Source organism: Protopterus annectens, chromosome 10.part0 (assembly GCF_019279795.1).
Source record: "Protopterus annectens isolate FY-2018-M chromosome 10.part0, PAN1.0, whole genome shotgun sequence".
Classification (NCBI taxonomy): domain Eukaryota; kingdom Metazoa; phylum Chordata; order Ceratodontiformes; family Protopteridae; genus Protopterus; species Protopterus annectens.
Genome location: NC_056744.1, coordinates 1,566,894,955 through 1,566,922,383, shown reverse-complemented (window position 1 = coordinate 1,566,922,383; position 27,429 = coordinate 1,566,894,955). Strand labels below are relative to the sequence as shown.

The 27,429-nt window shown below is 37.7% G+C and overlaps 1 protein-coding gene across 4 annotated transcripts in view; it reads right to left on the bottom strand.

Annotated features, from left to right (window-relative positions):
• The window catches only part of LOC122813738, a 244,931-nt gene that overhangs the window by 62,986 nt on the left and 154,516 nt on the right, over nt 1-27,429 (bottom strand). For all 4 annotated transcript variants that reach the window (XM_044086209.1, XM_044086212.1, XM_044086211.1 and 1 more), the window contains one exon: nt 24,121-24,279. In XM_044086209.1, the coding sequence (XP_043942144.1) occupies nt 24,121-24,279 (159 nt within the window). The remainder of the gene's footprint in view (nt 1-24,120; nt 24,280-27,429) is intronic.

Sequence of the window (27,429 nt, the reverse complement as noted above, 5' to 3'; positions counted from 1 at the left end):
TAGGTTGTGAACGTCTCATATTAGTCTATAAACTAAGGGCTTGGGTAAGTTAGTGCGTTTGCATAGCAGAAATGTGGGGAGGTGGTCACTGAGACCATCTGGTAGGCAACCTGTCTGGTAGTTTTGTTTGGGGTAATTGACCAATATCCAATCCAGTATGGATTGTTTTTGTGATCTTTTATCTGTTCTAGTGGGTTCTTGAATGAGTTGAGAGAACCCATATAGATTAATGTGATTACTGGGGTTATTGGAGTTACAGGCTGTCCAGTCAGTATTTAGGTCACCTAGTAGGATATTTTCTTGTGGTAGGTTATCTTTTGTCCACTGTAAGATTTCCTCAATTATGGGAGAGTTATTTCCTGGAGGAATGTAGAAACAGAGAATGTTGACTTTTTTTGTCTTATTTAAGCATAGGACTGAAAAAAGAGTTTGGGCATTATGAAATTTAAGAAATTTAGGTAGAGTGGTTTGAAGGAGTTGGAGGTTTAATGTGTTTTTAAAGAGAATAGCTACACCACCTCCTTTTTTGCCTACTATATCCAGTCTTAGGATATTATATCCTGGGGAGAGGAATTCTTCATTTTGGATGCTAGGCTTTAGCCATGTCTCTGTGATGGTCAGGTGCGTAATGGGTTATAAATGCATGCAGTTCAGGTGTTTTATTAGCAATGCTTCTTATGTTAATATTAAGAATTAGTAGGTCAGATATCTGTTTGGTTTTGAATGGACCTGGATTTGTGTGTATGTCACCAGAGATTAGTAAGGGCAGCCCGTATTTCCAGTTTAGACTCAGATTATCTAGATGAATGCCAATTTTTGAAGCAAATGTTTCAGCACCGAGGCTATCCGGAGTCACTTGTAGATACATTGATTGAGGAAGTGACTCATAAAAGGAACATAAATTGGTTTAAACCAATTTTGGGTAGTACCCACAGGCTTCTGGATGACATCAGTATGGTTGAAAATCTACCAATAGTCCATGAGGTAGTTTCCCCAATGCTTCATAAATAAGAGTCCAAGCTGAGTTTTGTGACAACATTTAATAACCAAAGTACAACTATTGTTAACATAATCAACAAGAATTGGGAACTCTTTAAAACTAACCAGGTCGTATTTGATTTTTTAGGACACAAACCACATGTAATTTTTAAAAGAGGCAGGAATTTGAAGAATGTACTGGAGAGCCAGCATCGACCAATTGCCAGAACGTCAGGGATGTTTAAATGTGAGAGTTGCAGTTATTGTAGATTTATGGATTGTGTAAACCAGTTTACAATCAATGGCAACACCTATAGGTTAAAATCCAGATTTAATTGTAACAGTAAGTTTGTGGTGTACCTAGCTAGGTGCTCTGTTTGTTTTGCACACTACGTTGGTAAAACTGAATGTAGACTTAGAGATAGGGTATATGAACATCAGTATGCCATCACTCACAACAAATTGGAGAATGCACTTGCAAAGCACGTAGATTTAAATCCTTCTCACAAATTTAAATATTTTGTCATCAGTAATTTAGTCCCTGATACACGGGGGGGGGGGGGTCCTGCCTCTTTTAAATTTGAAGAATTGGAGCTTCTATGGCAAATTAAGTTAGACTCATTCAAGCATCCTGGCCTAAATGAGTCATGTTCAATTTCATGCATATTGAAGCTTAAAAATCTTTTAAGATAAAGTTTATGAAGTTTTATTATGAGGATTATTGTTCAATTTTAGATTTGCTACTTTGAGCTTTATTATATATTTCTTTGAGTTTTAAAGTTGTTCAACACAATAGTCTAGCTTATATATGAATTTTAGGCATTAATTTCCTTAGGTCTGTGTTATATATATTATATATATTTTTTGTAGGAGTAACTACCTTGGTGGTACTTTCTCTTTAAAAGAAACTATGTAAAACTGTTTTCCCGCACTTTTTAATTTAAATTGCCTGCAGCTGTTGTTGTTTCTTACTTCTGAAGAAGTTTGTTTTTAGAACAAACGAAAAGCGCTTAAAGGATTTACAGTGTGGTGCTCGTTGTGCCTTTTATTGGTTTATTAAAACCTTTTTCAGTTCGTGGTTGCCGTTTGTCAAGTTGTTTGTTTTATCCAGAGATTATAGTCTCTTTATGGATGATAGTATGTGTTTGGTTATGTGTGTTATTTCAATGCTGAATCTATGTGAGGTTTTTCTAATGTTACATCTTGGTATGCTAAAGTTGTGTATATAAAGTGTAGAATTAAGATTAAAAAGTGTGGGGCTGATAGAGAAGTTTGTGTAAGTTTTTGTGGGTGTGGAAATATGTGTTGTATGGAATGTGGTGTTGTCTAGAGGTAAGTTAGTTTGTATGGATGTGATATAGGCTAGTGTTGTGAGGGCTAATGAGAGAGATGTTAGTGTAGTTTGCATGCTGTAAGGTAGAGATGCTATGATGATGGCTGTTAGGTGATTGAGGTGATGAGGCTGTACGGTATTTGAGGTAGTGTGGGGGTGTGGCTAGTAGATATTGTGTGCAACTTGAGGTTGGGAGTGGTGTATAGACTGTTGATTAGTATATGATGTTGAATTGGTGATAGGTGTAAGTGAAAGTCAGGTGATGTGGTCCAGACCAGACCATGAGATTGCAGAAACAATCAAGTTTCACTTTTCAGGGAAGGTAATGGCCAATGATTATCTATTATGGTTTTGTTTAACAATATTCCTTGAATTTAGCTAAGGATTAGTTGGGGAAGGCCTACTGTGACCTGCCAGTGCTGCATAATCCTCAAGCGATGTAAATACTAAAACCTAGGAACAACATACACAATATAAATGTGTGTCTTTTACACAGTATAAAATCAGCATAAATACTGTTAGATTAGGTCTCAATATGATATCTGCCCCATCCACACTTATAAATACTTGTGTGAAAAAAGGGCAACTGAACAGCATTCAGTAAACCAAAAAGCTTGATGTACAACCTTAATCAAACCAACACTGTGATATCAAGACCTGCTGCTAAACAGCGGTCTATTAAATATTGCCAATATTGTTTGGATTACTTAACACACTAAAGTGCAAAACCCACTTTCCGACATAAGCTGTTATTCAATTCAAGTTTCAACACCCCAATCCACAATATGTATCTCATTCAATAACATTTAGCCAAGATAATAATCCTGCACATAAAATTACAGGCCATAAAATAGTGCTCATAATGAACGCTTTGATAGTTCATGAAATATTAAGTCAGTTAGCTATTTTCCATGAAGGAGAAACTCTTTTCGACTTTTAATGATGTAAATTCTCAAAGTCTCAAATTGTTTCACCACAAAAGTTCACAGTAACTGTCCTGTTCAATAGTATTCCACCAAAGCAATGATCCTACTCAATGAGATGGAACATGCCACCAAAAGCCGCCGTTTCCACCTCTCCAAGCACAATCAGCATGAAACATGAATGCCCAAGCAGCCATCTCCCCCATACATGAACAGCCAAGTCACCAGAAGCACACCTGGACCAGGCACAAAGCCGTGCACAGACAAACAGAGACAATCTGCCACAATCAAAGATCCAAACCAAGCAAAGGCCCACAGTGAGGAAATGGCAACTCCACCAGCTTGTGAACCCTCGCAAGCACAGCGGACACCCGGGCCCAAATGAAAAGTCCTTTGTAACTGATTGGAATTATGTACTACAGGTCAGAGACGAAACTCGTTTTCTTCTTCCAGTCAGACTAAAATGTGCCTTAGAATCAATCTATCAGCCAGTTCCAGCACTTCATGTACTTTCCCAGTACAAAATCGGATCTCTCCTGTGTACATAAACTGAATAACTGCTTCAACAGTATCGGGGTGAGGCCCCGGTTCTGAGCTCCACTTCTTAATCTTTTCTCTACCTGTGCTATTGAGAGCTTCTTCCGTATTTATGTATTTACTTGCCTTTGCTCACCGGGAGACTCCAACTGGGTTTGATATAATCACTTTTCAGCAGATGCCTGGGGAGAAATGCTTTCTCTGATGGGGTCTCTGCTATTCCTGTTGCTATTATACAATTACAAAAACCTATTTCAATGAAATACATATATGATAAAATGTTCATTCGATGAACCAGATGTTCGACCTTACTACACCACACTTCTGCCAAAAACATGAGGCAAAAATCCGGACACTGCGCAAATCTGTACAGTTGAGAGGTATGCAAATACTTTTATATATATATATATATATATATGTCAACATGTGCAGTTAGAGGTGAGCAGGGGAAAGTGTAGGAGTGTAGTCAGATAATCTTGAGGTTGTGTATAGCGGTAAGGTGAATGGCTGTTGTTAATAGGATTAGGCTGGATATGTATAGTAATAACACTGTTGCATTTGGCTTTTAGGTAGGTGGTGATGTAAGTTACGTTTAAGAGTTAAATAAACAATACAACTATAATGTTTATAGTATCTTACAAATCCCAGAGTCTATGCTGAACCATCTATTATATTTCATTTTTTATAAGTGTACTTTTTAAATAATTGTACAGATAAATATGTTCCCTGGGATTCAGAAACATACATAATGTGACTGTGCAATGGCTAAAACAATGAGGATAAGTAGTGTGACTTAGCTCTGAGGTAATTATCAAGCAGAAAGAAGTCATTTAACACCATGAAAATCAACTAAGACAGTGCTGGTAAAAAACAGAAAATAATCATTTGATGTGATTATAGAAGTCACAAATAGGAATACTGTGCATATAGCATGCACACAAATATGTTCTTGCACCAGTGCAATTTCTTGACACTACAAGTCTTGCTGAAAGCAATAACATGTGGCTCCTGGCAAAGTCCCCACTGCTAGTTTTATTCATACAAATGAGGAAGAAATTATAGCATGGATAGGCAGAAAGGGGAAGGAGCAAGCAGAGGAACATACAGAAGGACACAGGGAAGGAAAGTGTGGAAGTGGGGAGGGGAAATAGACTATACTTTTGTGGGCAAGTGCCCTTTTTATCTTTTCAAGAAGTGTAGATAGTGAGGAAGGAAGGAAAGAGAGTATAGGAATGATAACAGGGCCAAAGAGACAAACAAACACAAAACCCGAATAAGGACTAATAACAGAGGTGATGACACAAAGGGGGGACCCAATGGTTAGACACATGCTGATAAGAGGAGGACAATTAGTGATGGGGAGGATGGACTGCAAACAGGGAAGGGAAGTAACACGTAAGGAAGGGCAACATCATAACTCAGGACAGGTTTGTTAGCAGCAATATGCATTGACTCTACACTGGTACCTTCTTCATTTGACAGGCAGAGTTGAGACTAAGCTAGCCACATAAGCATGCTGTCCAGGCAGCAAATGCAGGTGTCAAGTTGCTGTTTAGGCAACGCTATCAGCACATCCTCCTTACTGTCAGAGTCACTACAAGATGTGATGACACTCACTTGCAATGATCTGATTCAGGAGGCCACCAACAACCCCTCCCCAGACTGCCTCACACTGCATGACCTACATCATCCCGTACAGGCCTGAAGGCAGATGGAGGCTCAGCAGAAGAAGGTAGGGCAGGGCAGGACAATAAAGCAGTGAGTTGGACCACTCAATGTCTCTTGGTCTCTCTGGTCTAGCCTCTCAGGAAGCCACTAAAAAACAGGAGTTAGACATGCCCTTTACAGCTGTATGGTTATCTTCTCTGGGCAAGGGCCAACCACTTTTGTCGGTCTTGGGAGAAGGAGGTGATGAGGGTTTACCACAGAGCTGGGCTAGGCTGCCTGATATCTGAGATAGTGCCCCTGCTATGAGTTGGTCTTTTCCAAGAGAGTCTCCCAGGAAAAGCAAAAAAAATTAAGAATTTTACTTCTCCTGTTTCAGATTATTGTGGACAAGAAAGAACTTGCTGGATTTTGCCTAGGAATTAATTTCTGCTTTTAATGTTTCATATCCTGTTTCTTCACTCAACTCAAAAAGTAAAAGAAAAATATTTACCTCTCATTCTGACACTGATACTCAGTTAGAAAAACTATCTTTTTCGGAGACTTTAGCTAAAATTCAAGCAGTATCTCAATGGGAACAGAATGGAATCCGTAATTCCAGGCTAAACTATTATGATTTATTGCAGATGGATATTCTACAGCCTATAGCAGTTTTATAGTAGGTTTTCTTAGAAGAATACAGCATGCATGGCAATCGACATCCTGCTCCTAAAATGTCTTAGATGTTAATTAAAATGTCAGACACATAAATATCTGTTTTATAATCCTAAAGCAGACCTTGCAGTTATTTTCTTATCTAAAACTTCTACTGCTAAAGAGTTTGTTAAGGCTAACCCCATCCCCTCTGACAAATTTGAGAAAGATTTAGATTGATTTGGAAAGAAAGTTTATGCTTCTGCTACTTTATAACTGCTAGGATCAAATGTTAAACTTTTTACTAAGTTCTTTTAAGAAAACAAGAATGGTAACTGCTTACCTCCCCTCTTCTCTTCTTTTTTATTCAAGTTTTTTTTAATTTAAATTCCTGATGAAACAAGGATTCATGAGGTGACCCAAAATTTCCAATTCTCCTTTACTATATTTAATAAATCTGTTTTTGACTCAGCATCTTTTTCAAAAAGCAATTTAAGCAGCAAGGTGCTAACAAGTAAGATAAAAAAAATGGTAAAGAGACTGTAAAAAGAAAGGGAAAGACTCCCAGAAATAATGACAGACCAAAATGTCAGAATGACGACTTGCCTCTCCAGGTTCCCCCTCCCCAAATCCCGGGCAGTCTATCCCTCACTCTAGGTATTCCTCTTCCCTACTAACATCAGATTATCTCAGATAAATGTGTTCTGAAAATCAAATCATCCATCAGGGGTTCAGATGGCAATGGTAGTCCTGACTTCCTTTTCAGAGAATTCTTTCTTATCCTGTAAACCATCTCTGTTTCCTCATTTTGGAGCAAATGTTATTGCAAAGGGTTGTTCAACTACTGCCCTCAGATCAGATAGACAAAGCTTTTTATCCAGTGATCTTTCTGATGCCATAGAAAGAACTTGGAGATCAATCCTAGACCTCACTTTTCTCATACTCTTTGTCAAGGTCACAATGTTCAAAATTTTATCCATCCAAACTCTGTAACTTTCATTTACTCAGTTTTATCTTAATATTACACTTAAAGATGGTTACCGCTACATTCCTGTTGGCAACGATTTCAGATGTTTCTTCAGATTTTTATATATCAGGCTCACGTTATCAGTTTTCTGTCTTACCCTGTGGTCTATCTACTGCAATGGGATCCAGTAATTGCTCACTGCACACTTCAAAGTATTCTCATTTTTCCATATTTGGATGGTTGTCTCATATTTGCGGACTCTTTTTCCAGTTGTGGAAATTCTCTGACATATGTCAAAAAACTCCTGGATCAGTCAGGAGTTTCAAGTGAACGTGCAGAAATCATCCATCTTTCCATCACATAGAATAGTTTTTCTAGGACGCTTTTTAGATGCTTCACTAAGAAGAGTTCCTCTTCCACTGGACAAAGTAGAACTGTACAGACAAATGTTCCAGAGCTTTTCCAAACAATCTCTGCATCTGCAAAGGAATTTCTCAGGATTCCAGGTTTTTATTGCTTTTGGGGATGGTTAATTGGAAATATTTGCTTTAATTGTTTGATTGTAGAATTGTTTTATAGATTAATTTGTTCTTTCTGTATATATAGATGTCTTTTATTGCATTTTGTTACTCCTTGAAGGTCTTGTGACCAAGGCACTAGAGAATATTAAACTACTTCTTTGGACCAGGAGTCTGTTGTTCGATTTTATCTTTATTTTTTTGTTTTTATTCTGTGTTGAGATAAGTGTTTCGTTTATGGCTACTGATGCTTCATTGGATATACCCCGCATTTTTCTGGAAGAAGCTGGTTCTTTGGGAAATTCAACTGATTTGTCTCAGTGGCCAATGGAACATTATCTTCATCCAGTTTCTGCCTCTCATAATGAAGCTTAGGTTAGTAATTTACCATTTTGGAACAGTATATAGAAAAGAGACAATGCAGGATACATAATACTTTTTCATCTATTGGACAAACTGTTTGTATTGTTACTCCCGAAACACGCGAAATGTGTGACCATTTTGAAAGGCTGTTGTTTAAGAAGACCAAGGTACATTTTAATATTTTGGGGTTACAATGTTATGTGGAATTAAATGTATCCCTAGAGGCCTTCATGCTGTTAAGAATCCTACTGTGCCTTTTGATATGACAGATGAGACAGATAAGGTGTATCGGGAATGATGATATGTTGCTGCTCATAAGTGTTCTATGGAATAGGTTCCATTCTCATAGAAAGAGATCAATTGAGACAACGAAAAATAAAGGCGGAAATACGTGATTTATCCGCCAATATTTCAACTAAATATAGTGTTGTTCATTTCAATGAGTTTTTGAGCAACATTAATTTAAAACTACGAACATTAGAAAATGACATTATTGAACAGAAAAGGACAAATTACACAGGGATGTGCGGGACTATGAAAGTGAACGGACCTTTGATTTGAGGTCCAGTTGGAAATCTGGAGCTAATATGATGCATCAGAAAGGCTTTAAAGAGACTCAATCCATTTCTTTTGCTTCTTTGGAGGGAACCAGTTATGTTTCAGGTATGGAGAGTGACGATAGCGGACATCCTTCACTTCCAGTAGCACAGGATCCTGTATCACATCGACAGGGTTTTCGGAGTAATAACAGACATAATGGTGAATCAACTAACCATAAGAGAGGCAGAAATGACAGAAATAGGAATGGACAAAATTTCTTAAAAAAGGAAGATGCAATGAATTGTTTATTTGTATTGTTGAGTCAAACACAGATGGTTTGGTGGTTAACTTATCAGTATGCGAATTAAAACCTGAACAATATGATGTGTTAAAGTTAGGATTAAAATTTATACCTACTGTGCTTCCTCGTTTATATGTATTTAAGCAGGAAATATTTCAATTTGTGCAAAACTTACATTTGAAGTGGTATTTTTCTAAAAAAACTGATGTTTCTGTACCACTGGATTTCACTGACATAAGTACTTTGGACAACATCTTTGTTTCTTGTTGTTCGGAAATGGAAGATGGTAATAGCATGAATTTAAGAAGTAATGCATATTGTTTAATGGACACCTCTTCCATTCCCTATACAAGTAAGTTTATCCCCCATTAATGAATGATAATATTGTACAGTTCAGTGCTATGTTAAATCACTTGGCTGAGAGTTTGTATGATTTATATTTAAGCAATAAATATGATGTGAATTTTAACATAACTAAGAATGAATGGAAAGCAGTGAAAGAACTGGGCAATAGAAAATATTTAATTATTAAACCCTCTGATAAAGGGAATAAAATAGCAATTATGTATTATATTCAGTATGTTAGCATGCGCTTGTAACATTTAAATAATCATGAGATCTATGAAAGAAGTAATATTAATAAATAAAATGAAGGTTTGCAATGCTACCAAGACTTGCTAAAGAAAGGTGTTAGTTGGGATATTTAAATCAAGATGATGTAGATAAAACATTTTCAGTTCAATTATTGTAAATTAGCAACATTTTACTGCCTACCCAAAATCCACAAAAATTTGGACCCCCCCCCTCCCCCGGCCATCCTATTATTGCTGCTTGCAAATAATTTTTGCATAATATAAGATTCTATTACACCAATTTTTTTTATCCTTCTGCTCTGAAAATCACTTCTTATATTAAAGATAGTTTTGATTTTCCTAATAAGATTTCTGGAATGAAATGGGATGAGAACATGTATTGGATTACTTTAGATGTTGCAAGCCTGTATACAAGTATAAGACATATAGAAGGCATGCAGTCAATATATCAACTGTGGGGGGAAAGTCCTTTAATTCGCATTGTTGTGGAACTTGTTGAGCTTTGCTTGTTGAATAATTATTTTGTGCTTGATAATAATATCTACAGACAAACACATGGGACAGCTATGGGGGTTCCTTTTGCCTCTGTGTATGTATAATGGCTGCATTTAAAAAAATTTTTGTGTATAAATTTGAAATTGTGAAGAAGTATGTAGTTTATTATTATCGATATATAGATGATTTGATATTTATTTGTATAGGTGGCTATGAAAATGTAACACAGTTCATGTTTGATTTGCAATGTAATGATTTTAATTTACAATTTGATGGTTTACAGTATGGTAATGAGGTAGTACTTTTGGATTTGAAATTGAAAAGATCTGTTGATGGTACTGTTTGCACTTCTGTGCATCGAAAATTTTTAGATGGGGGACAATTTTTACATGGGAGCAGCTGTCATTCGACACATTTGCCTTCTTCATTACCTTATGGAGAGTTATTGAGGTTGTCTTTTATTTGTAGTAATGAAAGGGTATTTCAGGCTGAGATGTATAAAACTGTTAATATGTTTTATAATCAAGGTTATAGCTGCGATGTGATTAATTGTGCTATTGGTAGAGTTTTAAAATTGGATGATCAATTGTATTTTGATAATAAGAAAGATAGGTTGGCTTGTGATGTTTTGATAAAGAAAATGTATTTTGTAACTGTTTATAATATTTTAAGTGAGAGAATGAGCAATGGATTGAAATACTGTTGGAACTGTCGTTGAAAAAATCAAGATTTAGCTAAACTATTTCATAGACAAGTTTGTGTTTCATATAAACAGGGTTGCAACTTAAAAGATATGTTAGTCCATAATTGCTTTGTTTCTCCAGATTTAAATTTATATAGATTATTGAGTCATTTTGGAACTTCAATAGTTGTGCATTTTGTGAACAGATAGTGAGTTGTTTTAAGATTATTAATAACATAAAATTTTCACCAACAGGATGTTTTACATGTTATACCAAGGGAATTGTATATGTGTTAAACTGTCCCTACAATTTATTTTATATTGGTGAAACTAAAATAATGTTTAAGGTTAAATTATCTGAACACATTAAGGACATAAAAAATGAGTGCACAGAGAAGTCTGTGTCAATGCCTTTTAAGGAGAAACATAATAGTGATTATAGGTTATTGAAAGGAACTATACTTGAACAAATTAGCTTACCAATTGGTACCAAATTTGCCTTGAAGGAATAGCTTTTAAGAAAAGTATCTATATTTATTCTGAAATATAACACTTTAATACTTGGGGGGGGGTTGAATGGGGAGGTTAATTGGAAATATCTGCTTCAATTGTTTGATTGTATAATTATTTTATTGATCAATTTGTTCTTTATGTGTATATATATATATATATATATATATATATATATATATATGTGTGTGTCTTTTATTGCATTTTGTTACTCCTTGAAGGTCTTGTTACTGAGGCTCTAGAGAATATTAGAATACTTCTTTGGACCAGGAGCCTGTTGTTTGATTTCATTGCTTTTATAATCATCATGATTCCTTTAGCCATACTTTACATGAGAAAAATTCAGTGGTACCTCAAGCCTGTCTGACCTCAGCATGAGCAATTTTTATCTTTTCAACTTCCAGTGCTGGGGCTGATGAACAGGTAGGTATTGTGGGTGGGGTGGTGGACCAGCTCTCTCTCAACCCAGGTCTCCTCTTCTACCTTTTGCCTCCTCAGTCTGTTACAATATATGCGTCGGACATTGCATGAGGCTGCATCAAAAGGGGTAGAAGTGCAAGGGAACAAGCAGGACAGATAAAAGCACATCAGTGTCAAAGAGATGCTGTCAATAATCAATGCTTTGACTGTCTTAAATCATGTTTAGTCCCCAGGACCTCTTCAAGTTATCACAGATGGGTCTATATTATATCATCAAATGCTTAAAAAAGTGAATGATGAATAATAGTCCCCCATGTAACCGAAAGCTTACAATCTCAAAAACTCAGAACAGCGATTTTTTCCAAGGGAAAAAAATTGCTGTTCCAAAAAAATAAAAAAATTGAAAGACTACATAAAGTAGGGATTTGCCCCCCACATCCCCCACTTAAATATATCAACTCTGAGATCGCACTACAGTGCTGAAAATGGCAAAGTAATGGAAGTGGCCAAGCAAGTTCTTTCCCTGGGAAAGAATTTGCTTAAAAGCCGTTTCGCTATTTTGCCTTTTCGTTGTTAAGTTTGACCAAGACGCATTCGATAGAATGCATCTTCGGTCATCTAATAGGAACCCATCAAAGACTACACCACAGTGATGTGGTAACATACCTCTCAACCTCTTAGTGCAAGAAATCTGAATGAAGCCTGACAAAATGGGGAGACAATGGCCCAAAAATAGAGTCATATTTTAAATATTACTCTTATAAACTTAGTAAGTTGCTACAGTAACAGGGTTTGTATTAGCATACATTTTTTTGAATAATTTGAAGTCTGAAACGCAAATGTATGTCATTATTTAGTGACTTCAGATAATCTCAGTGGTTTGCCAGAAAACCACAACTTTTATGAGGAATATATCAAAAATATGAACTAAAAATCCGGACATTTTTCCAAATTCTGGACAGTTGAGAGATATGTGTGGTAAGTAAACAAACAAGGAAGTACCAGGTCTTATCCTCTTTGCAGACTTGCTGTGATGACCTGAAATGTGGCAGTTCAGCTCAGTTTGACTCTTCAAGCCTCATACATTCTGTCAGAGCAAAATATTGCAACAGAAAAGCTGAGCAGGATCAGGACAAACCCTCATGAATGGAAATTATAAATGGGCTTCTTCCAGGAACTGAGCTAACTGTGATAAACACCTCAAATAAATTGGTTTGCCTCCTTCTGACAGACAGTTAAATTAATTCTGCTCTTGGATTTCTTTTAAACATGCAGCTTCTCATTCTCATCAGTGGGGATGTTCCTGTATGTATTTCCACTCTTACCACTGCTACCTAGTGGTCTTCTAAAGATTTAGAAGGACTCTGGAAGATAGTGGTTTTGACTCCCTTATGATCCAGGCAATGGTGGTTCTCCTACCTTTTGAAATTGACCAAAGGCAATTACTACAAGCTTTCCCCAAGACTGAATTTACTCACATAAGATAGGGGGTTGTTGGATATACCGCACCCTGAAAACACCTCAGTAGTTTGTGTGATAGAGTTTCAATCCCGAGTATGTGCAGTACATACTAAAGGAGGCTAAAAGAACTGCTACTACAAAATTATATATTTATAATAGTACTACTACAAAATTATATATTTGCAACAGGAAGAGATTTCCTAGTTTGTGTCATGCTTAGAACCACAACCCATTTAAGGCTGGATGTGTCTGGTTCTAGATTATTTGTCTGATTTATTTTCCTGTATCCTTTCTTATGGATCTATCAAAATTCTTCTTTCAGCCATTTTTGCTTGTCTGCCTTTAGGTCCCCCCTTCCTACCTGTCGTCAAGTGAAGCATTTTCTGAAAAGGATTTCATGTATCTGTCCACCTTGAAAAAAGGATGGTTCTCCTTTGGATCTTTATTTTGTGCTTGTAAAACTATCACTTCTTTTATTTAAACCAGCTCATCATGCTGATTTGAGGTTCTTGACTTGGAAAACTGTGTTATTTGTTGCTCTAAGTTCTTCTATAAGAATTATAAGCTGTTACAGTGAGTTCTCTCCCACCTCACTTTCCACAAGGACAAGGTTTCTTTGAGAACAAATCCTTTGTTTATGCCTAGAGTAGTTTTATGGTTTATCTTGAGTCAATCTATTAATCTCTTTGTATTCTTTTCAGTGTCTAAAAACAAGGAAGAAAAAAATTCCTACATGCTCTGGTTGTCCACAGGCAATTTAGATACTACTTGGGAGCAGTTTGGAGAGTGGCCTAATGGGTAAGGTGCTTATCTTACAAGCACAAGGTGCAGGGTTTGAGTCTCACAAGGGATAATTGGCTAGGCTTAAAATGGCTTGGAAGGGCAGTTAGCTTAGTACTAATCTATGAACTTGGAGAGAAAAAAATATCATCCAGGAAAGCCAATCAGCTACTTGCCATCTAAGATGGCAAGAAAAAAAGACAAGCTATGTTAAAACAAATGATTTATAGATAGTTGTCTCATGATATTTATTTTTGTTTTTTCTCAAATCACTTCAGGTAGGTTTAGGACCCATGCTACTATGGCTTTGGCTTGGAAAGGGGTTGACTGTAGGCATATTCTAGAGGAAGAATCGCAGTCTTCTGTACATACTTTCACAATGCTTTACAAACTGGATTTATTTTTCATGGCCAGAACAGGCTTTGGTAAGACCCTTCTGCAGAAAGTCCTTAGATTCTCGAATTTCTATTTCCTTTCTATAAAATTCTAGGCTATAATAATCTACCCAAGTAGTTTAGGGTCCTGCAAAAGTCTACTCAAACAGCTTAGTCTACCACAAACATCTAATGTTGAACATAGTACAGTTGTGTACATAAGCTTGCCATAACAGTTGATGTTTTAATACATCACTACAGCAGTAGCTGTACCCACCCTCCATCCATCTGTTTGTGATGTATTGCCAGGCTGTGTGTGTGTGTGTGTGTGTGTGTGTGTGTGTGTGTGTGTGTGTTTATATATATATATATATATATATATATATATATATATATATATATATATATATATATATATATATATATATATATATATATACATACATACACACACACACACACACACACACACATGTTTTTCTGTATATATTTACATTTCTTTTACTCTTGCCTCTTCTTTTCCTAGCATAGGCTATAGCCTCATTTCTTGAGGAAAGAATGGTCTAAAGCTTTTGGTACTCAGACTGCTTTCTCTATGTGACTCTGCTCGAGACACTGGCAGTTTGGGTGCATGGAAGGTGCCCTGAAGCTTTGACAGCTGGCTGGTGGTCATATCCTTCGCAGGACATAACCCAAATGGCTTTGGCTACTGCAACAGTGATCTCCTAGAACATCTATTATTATGTTAAGGTTACTTACATAACTATTTTCTTCTAAGTAAACGTGATATTCTCTTGCAGGCTCTCCATAAACATGGTTGGCAGATGTTTGTAAGAGTGCATCTGCAGTGACCTTGTAAATGTAGTCAGTAGCGATAATCAAATACACGACCAAGTAAGTCATCAGGTCACTGACATTATTTGTTAGGCATCCAACAAGGCAACCCTCCTAGCAGAGGATCAAAGGCCATAGGTGGGGGCCTGCTGACAGAGTCACCTTTAACCACATTGAGGAGTTCCTGGCATTACTGTTTGGGAGACATGACAGGTGTCTCTTTCCCAGTAGAGGACTTGGATCTGGGTGTCAGTTGGATATGTCCCAGGTGCTTATTACTTAACATGCATGATATGGAGTGCAACCTGCATGACACAGATCGCAAACTTTATGAGCATGTTATTTTTTTTCTTACCAGAATGTCAGGACTTCTGCATCAGTGTCTGTCTACACAAGATATATGGTCTATAGAGTTTGCATACCACTCTATCTTATAGTTGATGCAGGTGTTTGAAAAGGTGCACTAAAATATTTGGATGTGTTTATGTGTTTTGATGGGTGTCTTGGTGTTAAGGTCCTCCACCACAGATATTGGGATGCCTGATAGCTGGGAACTGTCTGAACCCAATGATGATGGTGCCACAGCCTGGCATAGTGTGGAGATCACAGTGGCTGCTTTAGGCACAGGATACCACAGAAGGACAGCAGCTGGCTGATATTTCAGCTCAGGGTGTGCCCTCTTTTCAGAGGTGGCAGCTTCCTTGAGGATGGGCTGAGAAGCTAGCGTCAGTATAACGTGGTCATCATTGCCATTGGTGCACCCCCAGAGCTGAATATCTCCATGACCACCACGCTGTGTATGTTCAGGACCATCATACAGAGACAGGTGGACACCACTGCTGCCATAAATGAGCTGCTTAATATGGTACATTGTCTGTGTAATGACTTCTGAAATCCAGTGTAAGGAGTCTGTGTTGCAGATGACCGTGTATGGCTGCAGATTGTGGCCATCCCCATTCTCATAGCTGGTCCTCTTCCATTTCTGGTGGGAAAGTCCATCATGGGAAGGCAAGGATATGGTCTAGGTCCTGTAGTGCCACCAATTCCACATCCCCACCAATATTGAGAGCACCGTGGGATGCTGTAGAGGCAGACTTTGATGAGATGCTTGTGCCAAAAATATCCATGGGGCATCATTCTATTCACACTCATGCAGCACTGAATCCTCTGTTTGTGTTGTGGATCATGCCAATGATGATAGCTTCTGCAGGTGCCTTGGACCTGTCAGACCCCAGCACAGTCCAGCATCTTTTGCTGGAGCTATGTACATGCACATTCACACATACCCATCAGCATCACCCACCTCTGCCCAGGTACAACACATCAGAGACATCACCCCTTCCCTGACCACTCTTCATGTCACATCCCAATCAACAGACCAAGAGATGCACATTCAGTCACACCAGTACTTCCCCCACAAAATACACATTGCTGACACCTACCACTGTGGCCCACCCAACCTGTGAATATGATGATACCTGTGCCCCGAGTAGCCTGTATCTGAGGCACAGTGTAGCCAGTCCATGCATAGCATAATATAGACAAGTTTTAATATTACTTGTACCTTTGTTACCATATGTTAACTCTAATCTGGCCTATAGTTGTGAACCAGATGTTGTCTTTTAGCCACTACAATGGAGTACTGTGTCCTCCTCTGCCTTGCATGTAAATACCCTTTAGTTGCTAATCTATGGGATCCTTAACAGCCATCTCCTCAGCTACTGACTCTGGCACTTCCTCTTTTCAAATACCCTGATGTAACTGTATGCATATCAACATATTGGGTAACACTGTAAACACAATAAATATTTTGCTGCATATATAAACCACAGGGCACTACCAGAGACATGTAGACAGCAGAATATATCCTTCATCAATCTAAACACTTGTCAAACAGTGTTTTGGGTCTGTGACAGGGCAGTGTAATATACATTTTTTAATTTAATTTTTTAATTTAGAGCATATAATGTTTGAACATGCACTTCATTTTTAATTTTCAACATACACACATAACATATAATATATATTTGTGACACTTATATTATATTACTATTTCACTATTTATTTTCAGCATATTTTGTTATAAAATGTTTACTTTAAGTCTCATTTTTATTGTCTTATGATTGACTGGTTCTCATACATCACAGTACTAAATTCTGCTAGAAGTCAACAGAAAGCAGAGTTACTCATCATTATGTCATCATTATGTTGCAAATATGTCCCCCCCCCTCCTTATTACATAATGACATAATGTTCAAATGTTTTAATGTGTATGTTTGGACTTGTTATTCTCATAGTCCATATTACCCATACTTGTTTAGTGAGTTTATACTTGAAATGGGGATTTACTTTTGTTTATTTTTACCCATTGCACTTTCACTCATTTTAATATTTTAATGTTTTAACCTTATTTTTGTTCTTGCAAGTGAATTGTGTATACTACTGAATGGGTCTATAACTAGGAAGAGGAAATGACAAATGCTTTGTGATCAGGAAATGAGGTCATTTGGATTGTACCAGGGGAGGGGCACAATTTGAATTTGAAATTGCCTTATAACACAGGCTGGTTGCTTGTGTAGAACCATTTGTCTGAAGAAGTCTTTGTATGGTGAAAGGACGAAAAGCAGTATTTTTGTACCGTGTTGCTTAATGTTTTAATAAACTTCTGGCCCTGTTTGGTCCAGTTTTGTTTTAGTTCTACCTTTTGTCCACTATTTACATTTGGATGCTTGAACATGGCAACTGTTTGGATAACCTTTGAATAAGAAAGGATTGATTTATTCCAGAGCTGCATAGCGGGATTTGCCATTTTTCACCAGTGTGCGTCAACTTACCAGCACCATCCTGAATTGGAGAACTTTGTGAGTTAATATACATTTTTTGCCACGGTCTGAGGGTTTCATATTAGTGTCATTAGCCATGACTGCTGGGCATTTCATTTTGGTAATAAGATATCCCTGGGGGAAAACACCCCTTGCATATCACTGATATGTTGAGTTTGTGTCAGATGTGAGAATCACAGTCAATGTTTGGGTGGTGCACTGACACATTGTATATTACACACTATACATTGCAAACCACATGATAATGGAATCCCTTATGCTGATATGTCATTCTTCTTGTTCTGAGTTGGGGCCTTTATCAAAATGTAGGTGCATTCAATGGCTACCAGCACCTGAAAGAAATTGGCTATGTCATAAAATATCTTCACGATGTTGCTTTTGGTCTCTTTGGTGCATGGGAACCATATATTCTCCTCTAATGTAACATAGCATTGAAAGCTGGTGTAGTACTCTGGAAGAAAAGCGTAGGATATTCCCACTATTTCCCATTGTCGGTCATTGGGAAGTCCTTGCAGACAGTGTCTTTAAAGCTGCATATAACTTAGTGTCCAGAGAGATAGGTATCCCGTGCATCCCATGAGCTTGGATATGAGGAAGACACATCTCTACCAGCTCCTACACGGCATCGCTGTTGACAAAATAGTAGTCCAGTATTTGTGTGTCATGGATAGGATGAAATAAATGCTTGGTGCAGTCATGTGAATCAGTGTTGTGACAGGTAGCAATGAGTACCTGTGTGGCTACCAGCTACAAAGATGGCCTCATGCACATATATATTTGAAAAACTTGGGGCTACTCATAACATATTTTCTTGGTCTCTGCTTCTGAACCCCAGGATTTGTATGAGAACAGATACTCTGGTGATTGTGCCTCAAGTTATTTTTTTTTATACATTTCTGAATCATTTTTCAACATTGTTTACTCTCATTTGCAGTCACCATAGCCCTCATTTTAACACTGTTGCTCATTTTTGTTACATTATATGCTCATATACATGATGCTGGCCACACTATTTTATGGCCTACTATGATCTCGCTATTTGTGTCTCCGGATCATCCCACCCTGCACACAGCCCCTCATCACACTTTCTTTTGCCTATCAGTTTGCATTGTTTGTTCCTGAATCACAAAACTATAATAATATAATGACAATCAAAATACTGACGTGTTAAGAATGAAATAATTATTTGCTAGAAAGACTGCACATTTAATGTAAACTTGCTTCACAGTTTAACACAATAGGATAATGCTCCAGGCTACTTCTTGTAAATTATGAGCTTGATTTTCCAAATCTAGAGATGTAAACTGTATGAGTTTGAGAAAATCATTTAACCAAACAGTGCTCCTGGATCATCCTTGGAAATAGATGCTTGTACCTAGTGAGCTAAAGAATTAAGTAACTCAATGTATCATTCATGAAGTGTTCTTTACTTCTTTGAATATCATTGCTTGAATCTCCTTATGCATGACCGAGAGTGCTTCTCAAACAATCTGGAAATATAGAGCTGATAAGTATATTTTTGCACTTTAAATGTTCAGTGTCCTGCACTGCCTTTATTTTTGCTTGACTGAATTATTTACTTCTGCATTTATATATTTACTGGCCGAATTTTGTTTTCTGATCTGTGCTGAAACTTTTATTTCTCAAAGAGTTTATAGTGAACTTATTCCAGGATGGAAGATCTGGCCTAAAAGCTTCTGTGTTATCTGATTGTCTCAAGGCTTGGCTTTTAACTTACTGGTATAAAAATATTACCTTTGTGTGAATTTCTGCTTATCATTGCTAGAATCTCCTTGTGCCTCAATGAGAGTGCTTCTCAAACAATCTGGAAATATAGAGCTGATAAGTATATTTTTTGCACTTTAAAATGTTCAGTGTTCTGCACTGTTTTTATTTTTACTTGACTGAATTATTTACTTTTACATTTATATATTTGTTGGCTGAATTTTGTTTTCTGACCTGTGCTGAAATTTTTATTTCTCAGAGAGTTTGAGGTGGCTTTTGTAGTTCCCCGCCCCTACTGTAAATTTATTCTGGGATACTCCTCCCAATCCCATCTCATTAGCTCATTCTACCTGATACAGACATCATTTGGGAAGGCCAAACCCCTTAGTCCCTTAACCTTGAATTATCTTCTGTTCCTGCTCTCTCCCTTTCCACTATATATATATATATATATATATATATATATATATATATATATATATATATAAAAACAAAACAAACAAAAAAAAAAAGAACAAACAAACCAAAAAAAAGACACTTTATTCAGCTGCTTATATTTTTTCTGAATTTGTGTTTCTTCCTACTACTCTGTTACTTCATCTTGCATTTTCCTTCTACTTGCTGCTTGTTCTCTCAACTGCATCTTTTCTGTTGCATTTATTACTGCTTGTTTATAGCTTGTCTAAATTAAGTGTTAGTTTAAGCCTCTTAGTTTTGGTTTAAGCACTTGGGCTTTAGGCCCACCCCTTAGCTCTCCCTGGCCTTTCTCCCTCAGATTCTAACAAATATGGATGGAAAATTTCCTACAGTTTCTCTTGCCAGTCTGGTTGATATGAGCATCCTGAGACAGTGTAGCTACTGCCTCATGTACACGGGCAACCATTACTACTACCACCTAGGAACACAATTTGTGAGCGATGCAATTACATTAGGAACCTAGAGTCCATGCTCTCTCCCCCTCAGATCAGTATTTCTGGCACTGAAAAGGTTGTCAACACAATCACTACACCTCAAACACTACTCACACACAACACACATGCACATATGCGGAGATCCTCAACATAAACATACCCAAACAAAGGAGACCTCAGAGGCAAAAACACACGTGATCTCCACAGCTCTCCACACCACATACTATGCCTAGTCCACACACCTGTGTCTCACAGCCACTAAGGTTTCACCATAAATCCAACATATTAGCCATAGGAGATTCCATTGTGAGACACACAGATGTGTCTCTCACTAGGCTGGATAAGGAGAAAATCATGGTTAGTTGTCTGTCAGGTGCCAGAATCCACCATATCACATATGCACTCAAGTCTCTCAACAACAGGTACTGTTATGACTCTGTCATAGCCCATGTTTGCGTGAATGACTTGGGATATACCTCCCTGGACTATATGAAGACAGACATGATTGTGCTCGCTGATTATGTTTGCTAGGCAGGTATGTCCCTAGCCTTAAACAGCATTCTGCCATCACCCAGAATGATGCTTCAATACAAAGAGAAAATGATTGACTTTCACAATTTGGCTTAGTTTCTGGTGTCATTCCAGGGGGCTGGTAGCCTGGGAAGATATGATCGACAGACCATAATGCTTTGCCAGAGATGGCCTGCATCTGTCTCATCTGGGATTTAGGCTTCTGGCAAAGGCTCTTGCCTCCCCCATAATGCCTTTTTTACGAAAAGTGATGAGGTTAAAACTACCAACATAAACATTTCAACAAAACACAAATTAAAGGTCAACAACACTCACTGCAAGCATTCTTAACTCTGGAAAATACTGACATCTGTGCAGTCACAGAAACCTGGTTCAAAGCACTGGACAGCACCCCATCTTTACCTGGTTATTCATCCTATCATACATTCAGACCCCAAACTGTGGGCAGTAAAGCCAAAGGAGGTGGAATTTCAATATACATTAAAGACATACACACCTCCAGGCTGGTCAAAGAGTATGACGCACAGGAGACACTCCATGTGCAGTTAACCATTGACAACATCCCTATTCAAATCATAGCTAGCTACCAGCCCCAAAATCTGACTCAAGTTGCTCAATCTGCCTATTTGGAACTGTTCGAATCTAACAAGATTCAACACTTTACCCTGATCCTGTGTGACTTTAACTATCCAAACACAAATTGGAAGAACTACTCATGCCAGAACACAAATTCCAAGAGATTCCTCGATTTTGTCAATACAAATGCCTTGGAACAGCTAGTTGATAGCACCACAAGAGGTGATAATATCTTGGACTTGGTATTAACCAACATAAGTAACCTCTGCAGCTTCCCTATAGTATCATCCTCCCTGGAAAGATCTGACCATAAAGTGGTCACTTTCAAAGTCACCATCTCCCCCAACCCCCCTCTAGCTAGGATCAGACATAAAAACTTCTTCAAAGCTGATTACAGCCTCCTGAGTGATGGTGTAAACAGCCTCATAGCCCCTTCCCCCTCTGTTGAAACTAGCACTAATATCCAAAACTATACCAAAGCACTATATGAGCATTTATATAGATGCATGGAATCAGGAATACCTGACAGGACTAAGTCATCCTCCGCAAGGAAGAGCAAACCTGTCTAGTGGACATCTGCAATAAATAAACTCTATAACAAAAGGAAAAAAATTGCTGTCCAAGACCAAGAAGGAGCAGGTGCCCAATTGGAAGCAATGTCTCCTTAGCCTGAACAAGCAAATAAGAGCTCTAGTAAAATCCTCCAAAGCAAACTCTGAGTCCAAATTGGCCACATCTACTAGAGACAACCATAAGGCATTCTTCACATATGTTCACAACCTCAAAGGAAGTACCCAGATCTGTTCAGAACTGGTGGTCAAGGACACCACATATACAAATGCCATAGATATAACAAACTTGCTGGCTGACAGATTCAGTGAAAACCTCACCCCTCTGTCCCCCCATCAGTAAATTAGGACATCCCCAGTACCTGCCCCCTTCCCCTTATATCTATGGAACAGCCATCACTGCTCTCTCAAAGGCAAAAAATACAGCCTCCATGGGACCCAGTAACATCCCAGGCTGCATCTTACGTGAAGTCAAGCAGGAACTTGCAGCACCATTAGGTGCCCTATTCAACCAAAGCCTGAGTACTGGCTTCATCCCAGCTGAGTGGAGGACAGCCACTGTCATTCCTTTGCACAAAGGTGGAGTGTCCACCAATCCAGGAAATTATAGACCCATCAGCCTAACTAGCCTGATCTCAAGGTCATTGAATGGATTATCATGGAGCTCATTAACAAGGACATTGGCAATCTCCAAACACTCAATCCCACACAGTTTGGCTTCATCAAGGGGAGATCATGTCTGCTAAATCTGGTCGACTTCTTTGAGACAGTCACTATAGCTTGGCCAAAGCCTTTGACACTATTCCATACTTGGGCATAATAGATAAACTGTCTCAAAAAGGCATCAATCCATATGTTACCAGATGGGTAGCAAACTGGCTCACTGATAGAACCCACCTAGTCAAAGTGGGGGAAGCCACCTCAAGCAGTAGACCAGTAACAAGTGGCATACCCCAAGGTTTGGTCTTCGGGCCTCTGTTGGGATATACTTTTCTGAGGGGCAGGCCAAAACCAGTGGGCTATGGCTGACCAAGTTGGCAGATGACTGCAAACTGGGTGCTGTCATCGATTCCCCTAGTGATGTGGATATCCTCCAGAAGTCTCACTCAGACAAATGACTGGTGCCAGAAACATGGCCTCAGGATGAATACCAAAAATTACATCATCATCCCCTTTGGGGAGAGCGACATCCCCACAAATTATCACATTAATAACAATGTCCTAAGCAGGCAATCAGTCATGATGGATTTGGGCACCCAGGTTGATAGCAACCTGACTTTTGACCACCATGTTGCTTCTGTTGTACAGAAAGCCTTCTACATGGCCCACCGTGTAAGTAAAGGTATGTCATCCAGGGACAAGGAGGTCATAACATCCTTGTATTCTTCCCTTATAAGGCCCATTATTGAGTACAACGCCCCTTTTGGCATGTACCTCGCAAAGCACATGCAGCAGCTGGTGAGACCACTGAGGTTCCTCACCAGGTGAATCCAAGGCCTCAAACATCTACCATACACAGACAGGCTAAAAGCCCTATCCCTCTACTCAGTTTCATGCAGACTCCTCAGAGGTGATCTCTGTCTAGCATACAAGGCGATCATGCTCCCCACCTTGATGAGACTGCTGCATATCCGCAAGTCAAGCTCCACTCGAGTAACTCACACACGTGGTCTCAACCTGGTCTGTGACATCAACAGGACTTGTTGGTGGGACAGATTTGTGTCCCAGAGACTCCCACATCTATGGAATAGACTCCCTTTCCACGTCAAGCCGAGTACCTCTTTACCACTTTTTAAGCACAACCTGGATAACTGGGTGGGAAACAGAAAATACACCCCTGGAATTCCACCTGTGTCCCTGCTGGACAGGGGCATCAGGTGCTGACTTGTCTAAACATGGGCTAAACTCTTTGGCCTCAGGGCCAATAGCCTAGTAACTTCATATGAATAATAACTAAATTATCATTTGCATGTTTACCTACTTGACATTTCTATGTCTGAATATAACGTATCACTATTTTGCCAGTGTTACAGATTCTTGCTAAAAGTTAAATCTTACCTTTCATCTCCTTGCAAATGCAAGTCAGTGATCCAATTATTATGGCTCCAAAGCATATCATTATATAAAGAACAAGGTTTTGAGGTGCCCACATTGTTGATTGTGTGGTTGGAACTGTGCTGTTTGTTGTGGATGCATTTTCCTTAGTGGATACAAAGTCTGGTGAAAAAAAAATGGAGAAACATCTGTAATTCTTATAAAGTTCTGTTCTTAATTAACTTAATTTCAGTCTGATTGATGGTGTAATAGATTATACTGCAATACTTGTAGTGTGCCCTGATGTTCCAGCTTAGAAAACAGAAACTGAGAAAAATTTAGAGACTAAAGATCCTCTCTGGAGAAAGAAAGAAAACTTTAAAAACTGTTCATAACATTTCACAGTATTATCTAATAGTTAAAATATACTGCCCATGTAAGTAACAAACCTTTGAAGTTGGCTATACTCTCCTTACCATATACAATGGTACAAATTTTACATTTTTTATGCAAAAAATGAGTTTATTTGCATTTTACTTCATTGATAAGGATGCCCCTCTTGAAATTTTTCTTGGAATTGAAAATTCCTGCCATGACATCATGAATGATTGAACCCTAAATACTTCACTACCTAAATTAATGTATAGGCTGTTGTACTTCCTTATTAAATGCATCAGTAGTATTTTATACATCATAGAAAGGCAAGTAGTCAGCTAGGCATTGAAACTGGAACACCTTACACTGACAATTAACACACGAGGGTGTAGCAGTGAAATCACAATGAATGTATGAAACTGCTCTTCTATAGGAGTAAGTTGTTTTGGTGTACCCAGAATAGTTTCTAGATGTATATAAATTACTTTTTAAGATCTACCATGACATTATGGTTATAGAGAACAATGAAACTAAAAAAAAAAAAAAAAAAAAATCAAAGAACAAAGTACAATTTTCTTTTTTTTTCAAAATCGCTTGTAACTGCAACATGAATAATATAACTGGAAATTAAATTAACTGTTAAAGATGTTCCAGAAAGTGACCAATGCACTTTAATGCAAGAGGCTACAGTCCAGCTTTACCTTGTGGCCCTGAGTTTGATTACTACAACTCCTACTTGCACGCTGTGCAGCTATGATTAAATCAGTTAATCAGATGAAAATTCTCATGTCATCACTGAGAACAGGCCATTATGATTCATGGGTTTATCAAATTTTGTACAGCATGTGACCTTAGCAATATCTGCTAAAATTTTCTCACAGTCAAAGGTTTATTCATAGTATAAAAAGAAACAGCATACTGAAGCTATAAGAATCTTGGCAGTGTCTGATACACCATGGTTGCTTACTGACGTACATTTTTGTCAATGAGCAAACTTATTGTATCCCTTCTTAAAAATATTCATGAATGAGAGTAGTTCTGCTACAATACAGAGTTCCTCTTTCAATATTCTCTAAACCTCCTCTGGAAGATTAATCCTGAATTCATCACGCATGGGTGACATGACCCAGACAAACACACTGCCCGTAATAATTTTATAGTCATGCTGGTAAAATTGACCAAAGTAATACAGACTGCTCAGGTAGAAGACCAAACCCACACAGAAGCTATACAGCTGCAAATGTGGGACCAAAATCTGTTTTATCATCATCAGTGTCCTTTTTCCCCATTTTCTTAATAGGGTCAGCGTGTTGCATCAGCAGTCCCCATATTTCTCCATTCAGTGCCATTCATAGCACATAGAAGGCTTACAACTAGAGGAACCCATTGAAAGGTAAAAAAGTGTCTTCTTCCTTCACAACTGAACATTCACACAACTCCAAGAACTAGAGAGTGGCAGGTGTAACTCTTGGCAGGATTTTATTTTTTTGTAGTCTTTTTCTAATTTTTATGGGAAGAAATATAACATTTTGATGTATCTTGGCAGGGTGAAGAATTTGTCTGATACAGTATTCTTCTATGCTTCTGCCAAAATAGAAAGGTATATTAACCACCCATATGAAAGAATTCCGAATCCTGGGTTTTTTTTTTTTTTTTTTTTTTTTTTTAGAAAATATGACACCTGGATTGCAAAAGGTACAAGGTTAACAATGTGAGGCATTAATCTAATAACTACTTCTTCTCTACATTAAACAATTAACATGTTCATCTGTATGCAGAGTTGTATATGTTTCTTGAACAGTAATGCTTTATTTTTTTACAGCACATGCAAGTTTTTAAGGGTTTTTGCATGTATTAACATGGTATAAGAGCCTCTGAGAAATTATTTCTTTATTGGTTACAATCTTTGTAGACTAAATTAGTAGCATAGGAGACAATATGACCATGGCTGCAGCTAACTAACTTTGAAAAGCTTGCAGTGTTCTGAACTTCATACAATCACTATATGGTTTGCATAAAGCATGCAGTGTTCTGAACTTGATACAATCACTATATGGTGTGCATAAAGCATGCATTGTTCTGAACTTTATATAATCACTATATAATGTACATAAAGCATGCAGTGTTCTGAAACTGACACAACTCACTGTATGGTGTGCATAAAGCATGCAGTGTTTTTAACTTGATGCAGTCACTACATGGTGTGCATACCCGCTTATCCCTCACCCACCTTTGCTCAAGTTACACTTTTACTATTTCTCTGTAGTGTAAAATGCCATAAGATGTAATGTGTCCACTCTAGTTTGACATGTGTTGTCTGTTTTTTTGCTTAAAGCATTTTAGTAGGAATTTCTAAAAGTAGTAACAGAATTTAATAGAATGAGATAATAAAACAGTTCTTAATTAAATTAAACTTATAAAAACAGACACTAGAGTAACACTATATGCATGTACAATGAAGCCTAAGATAAAAATGATGCAAAATAATTCAAGATAAAATTACAATTCTAGAAATGAATAACACAATTTAACTAGATGATGAAAATGAGTCTATAATGGGCATAACCTTCAACCAAGAGTTATTCTTTAGTTTGTTGGGGTAGATTCTTCTCTGCTTTATTGCAGATTCTCTGATTGCTGTGTCTTTTAACAAAAGTAGTTTTTCTAGCCACCACAAGTACTGTCCAAATTAGATGCAAGTAGTCTTTTCTTAATATTTGTTCTTTCTAGATTAAATAGTATAACATCTTTCTTCAAAGTGAAAGTATCATTCCACAAAGTCTTAAAAAATTCTTGGACTTCTGTTCAAAAATTTCTTACCATATTACTATCATAAAACATGTGACTGGGCCTATATTATAATATCGAAATCTACAGATCGAATGCTATAATATCGAACCCTAAACACCGAAATCCGCAAACATTGAACAGTCAGAATAGCGATTATTTTCCCAGGGA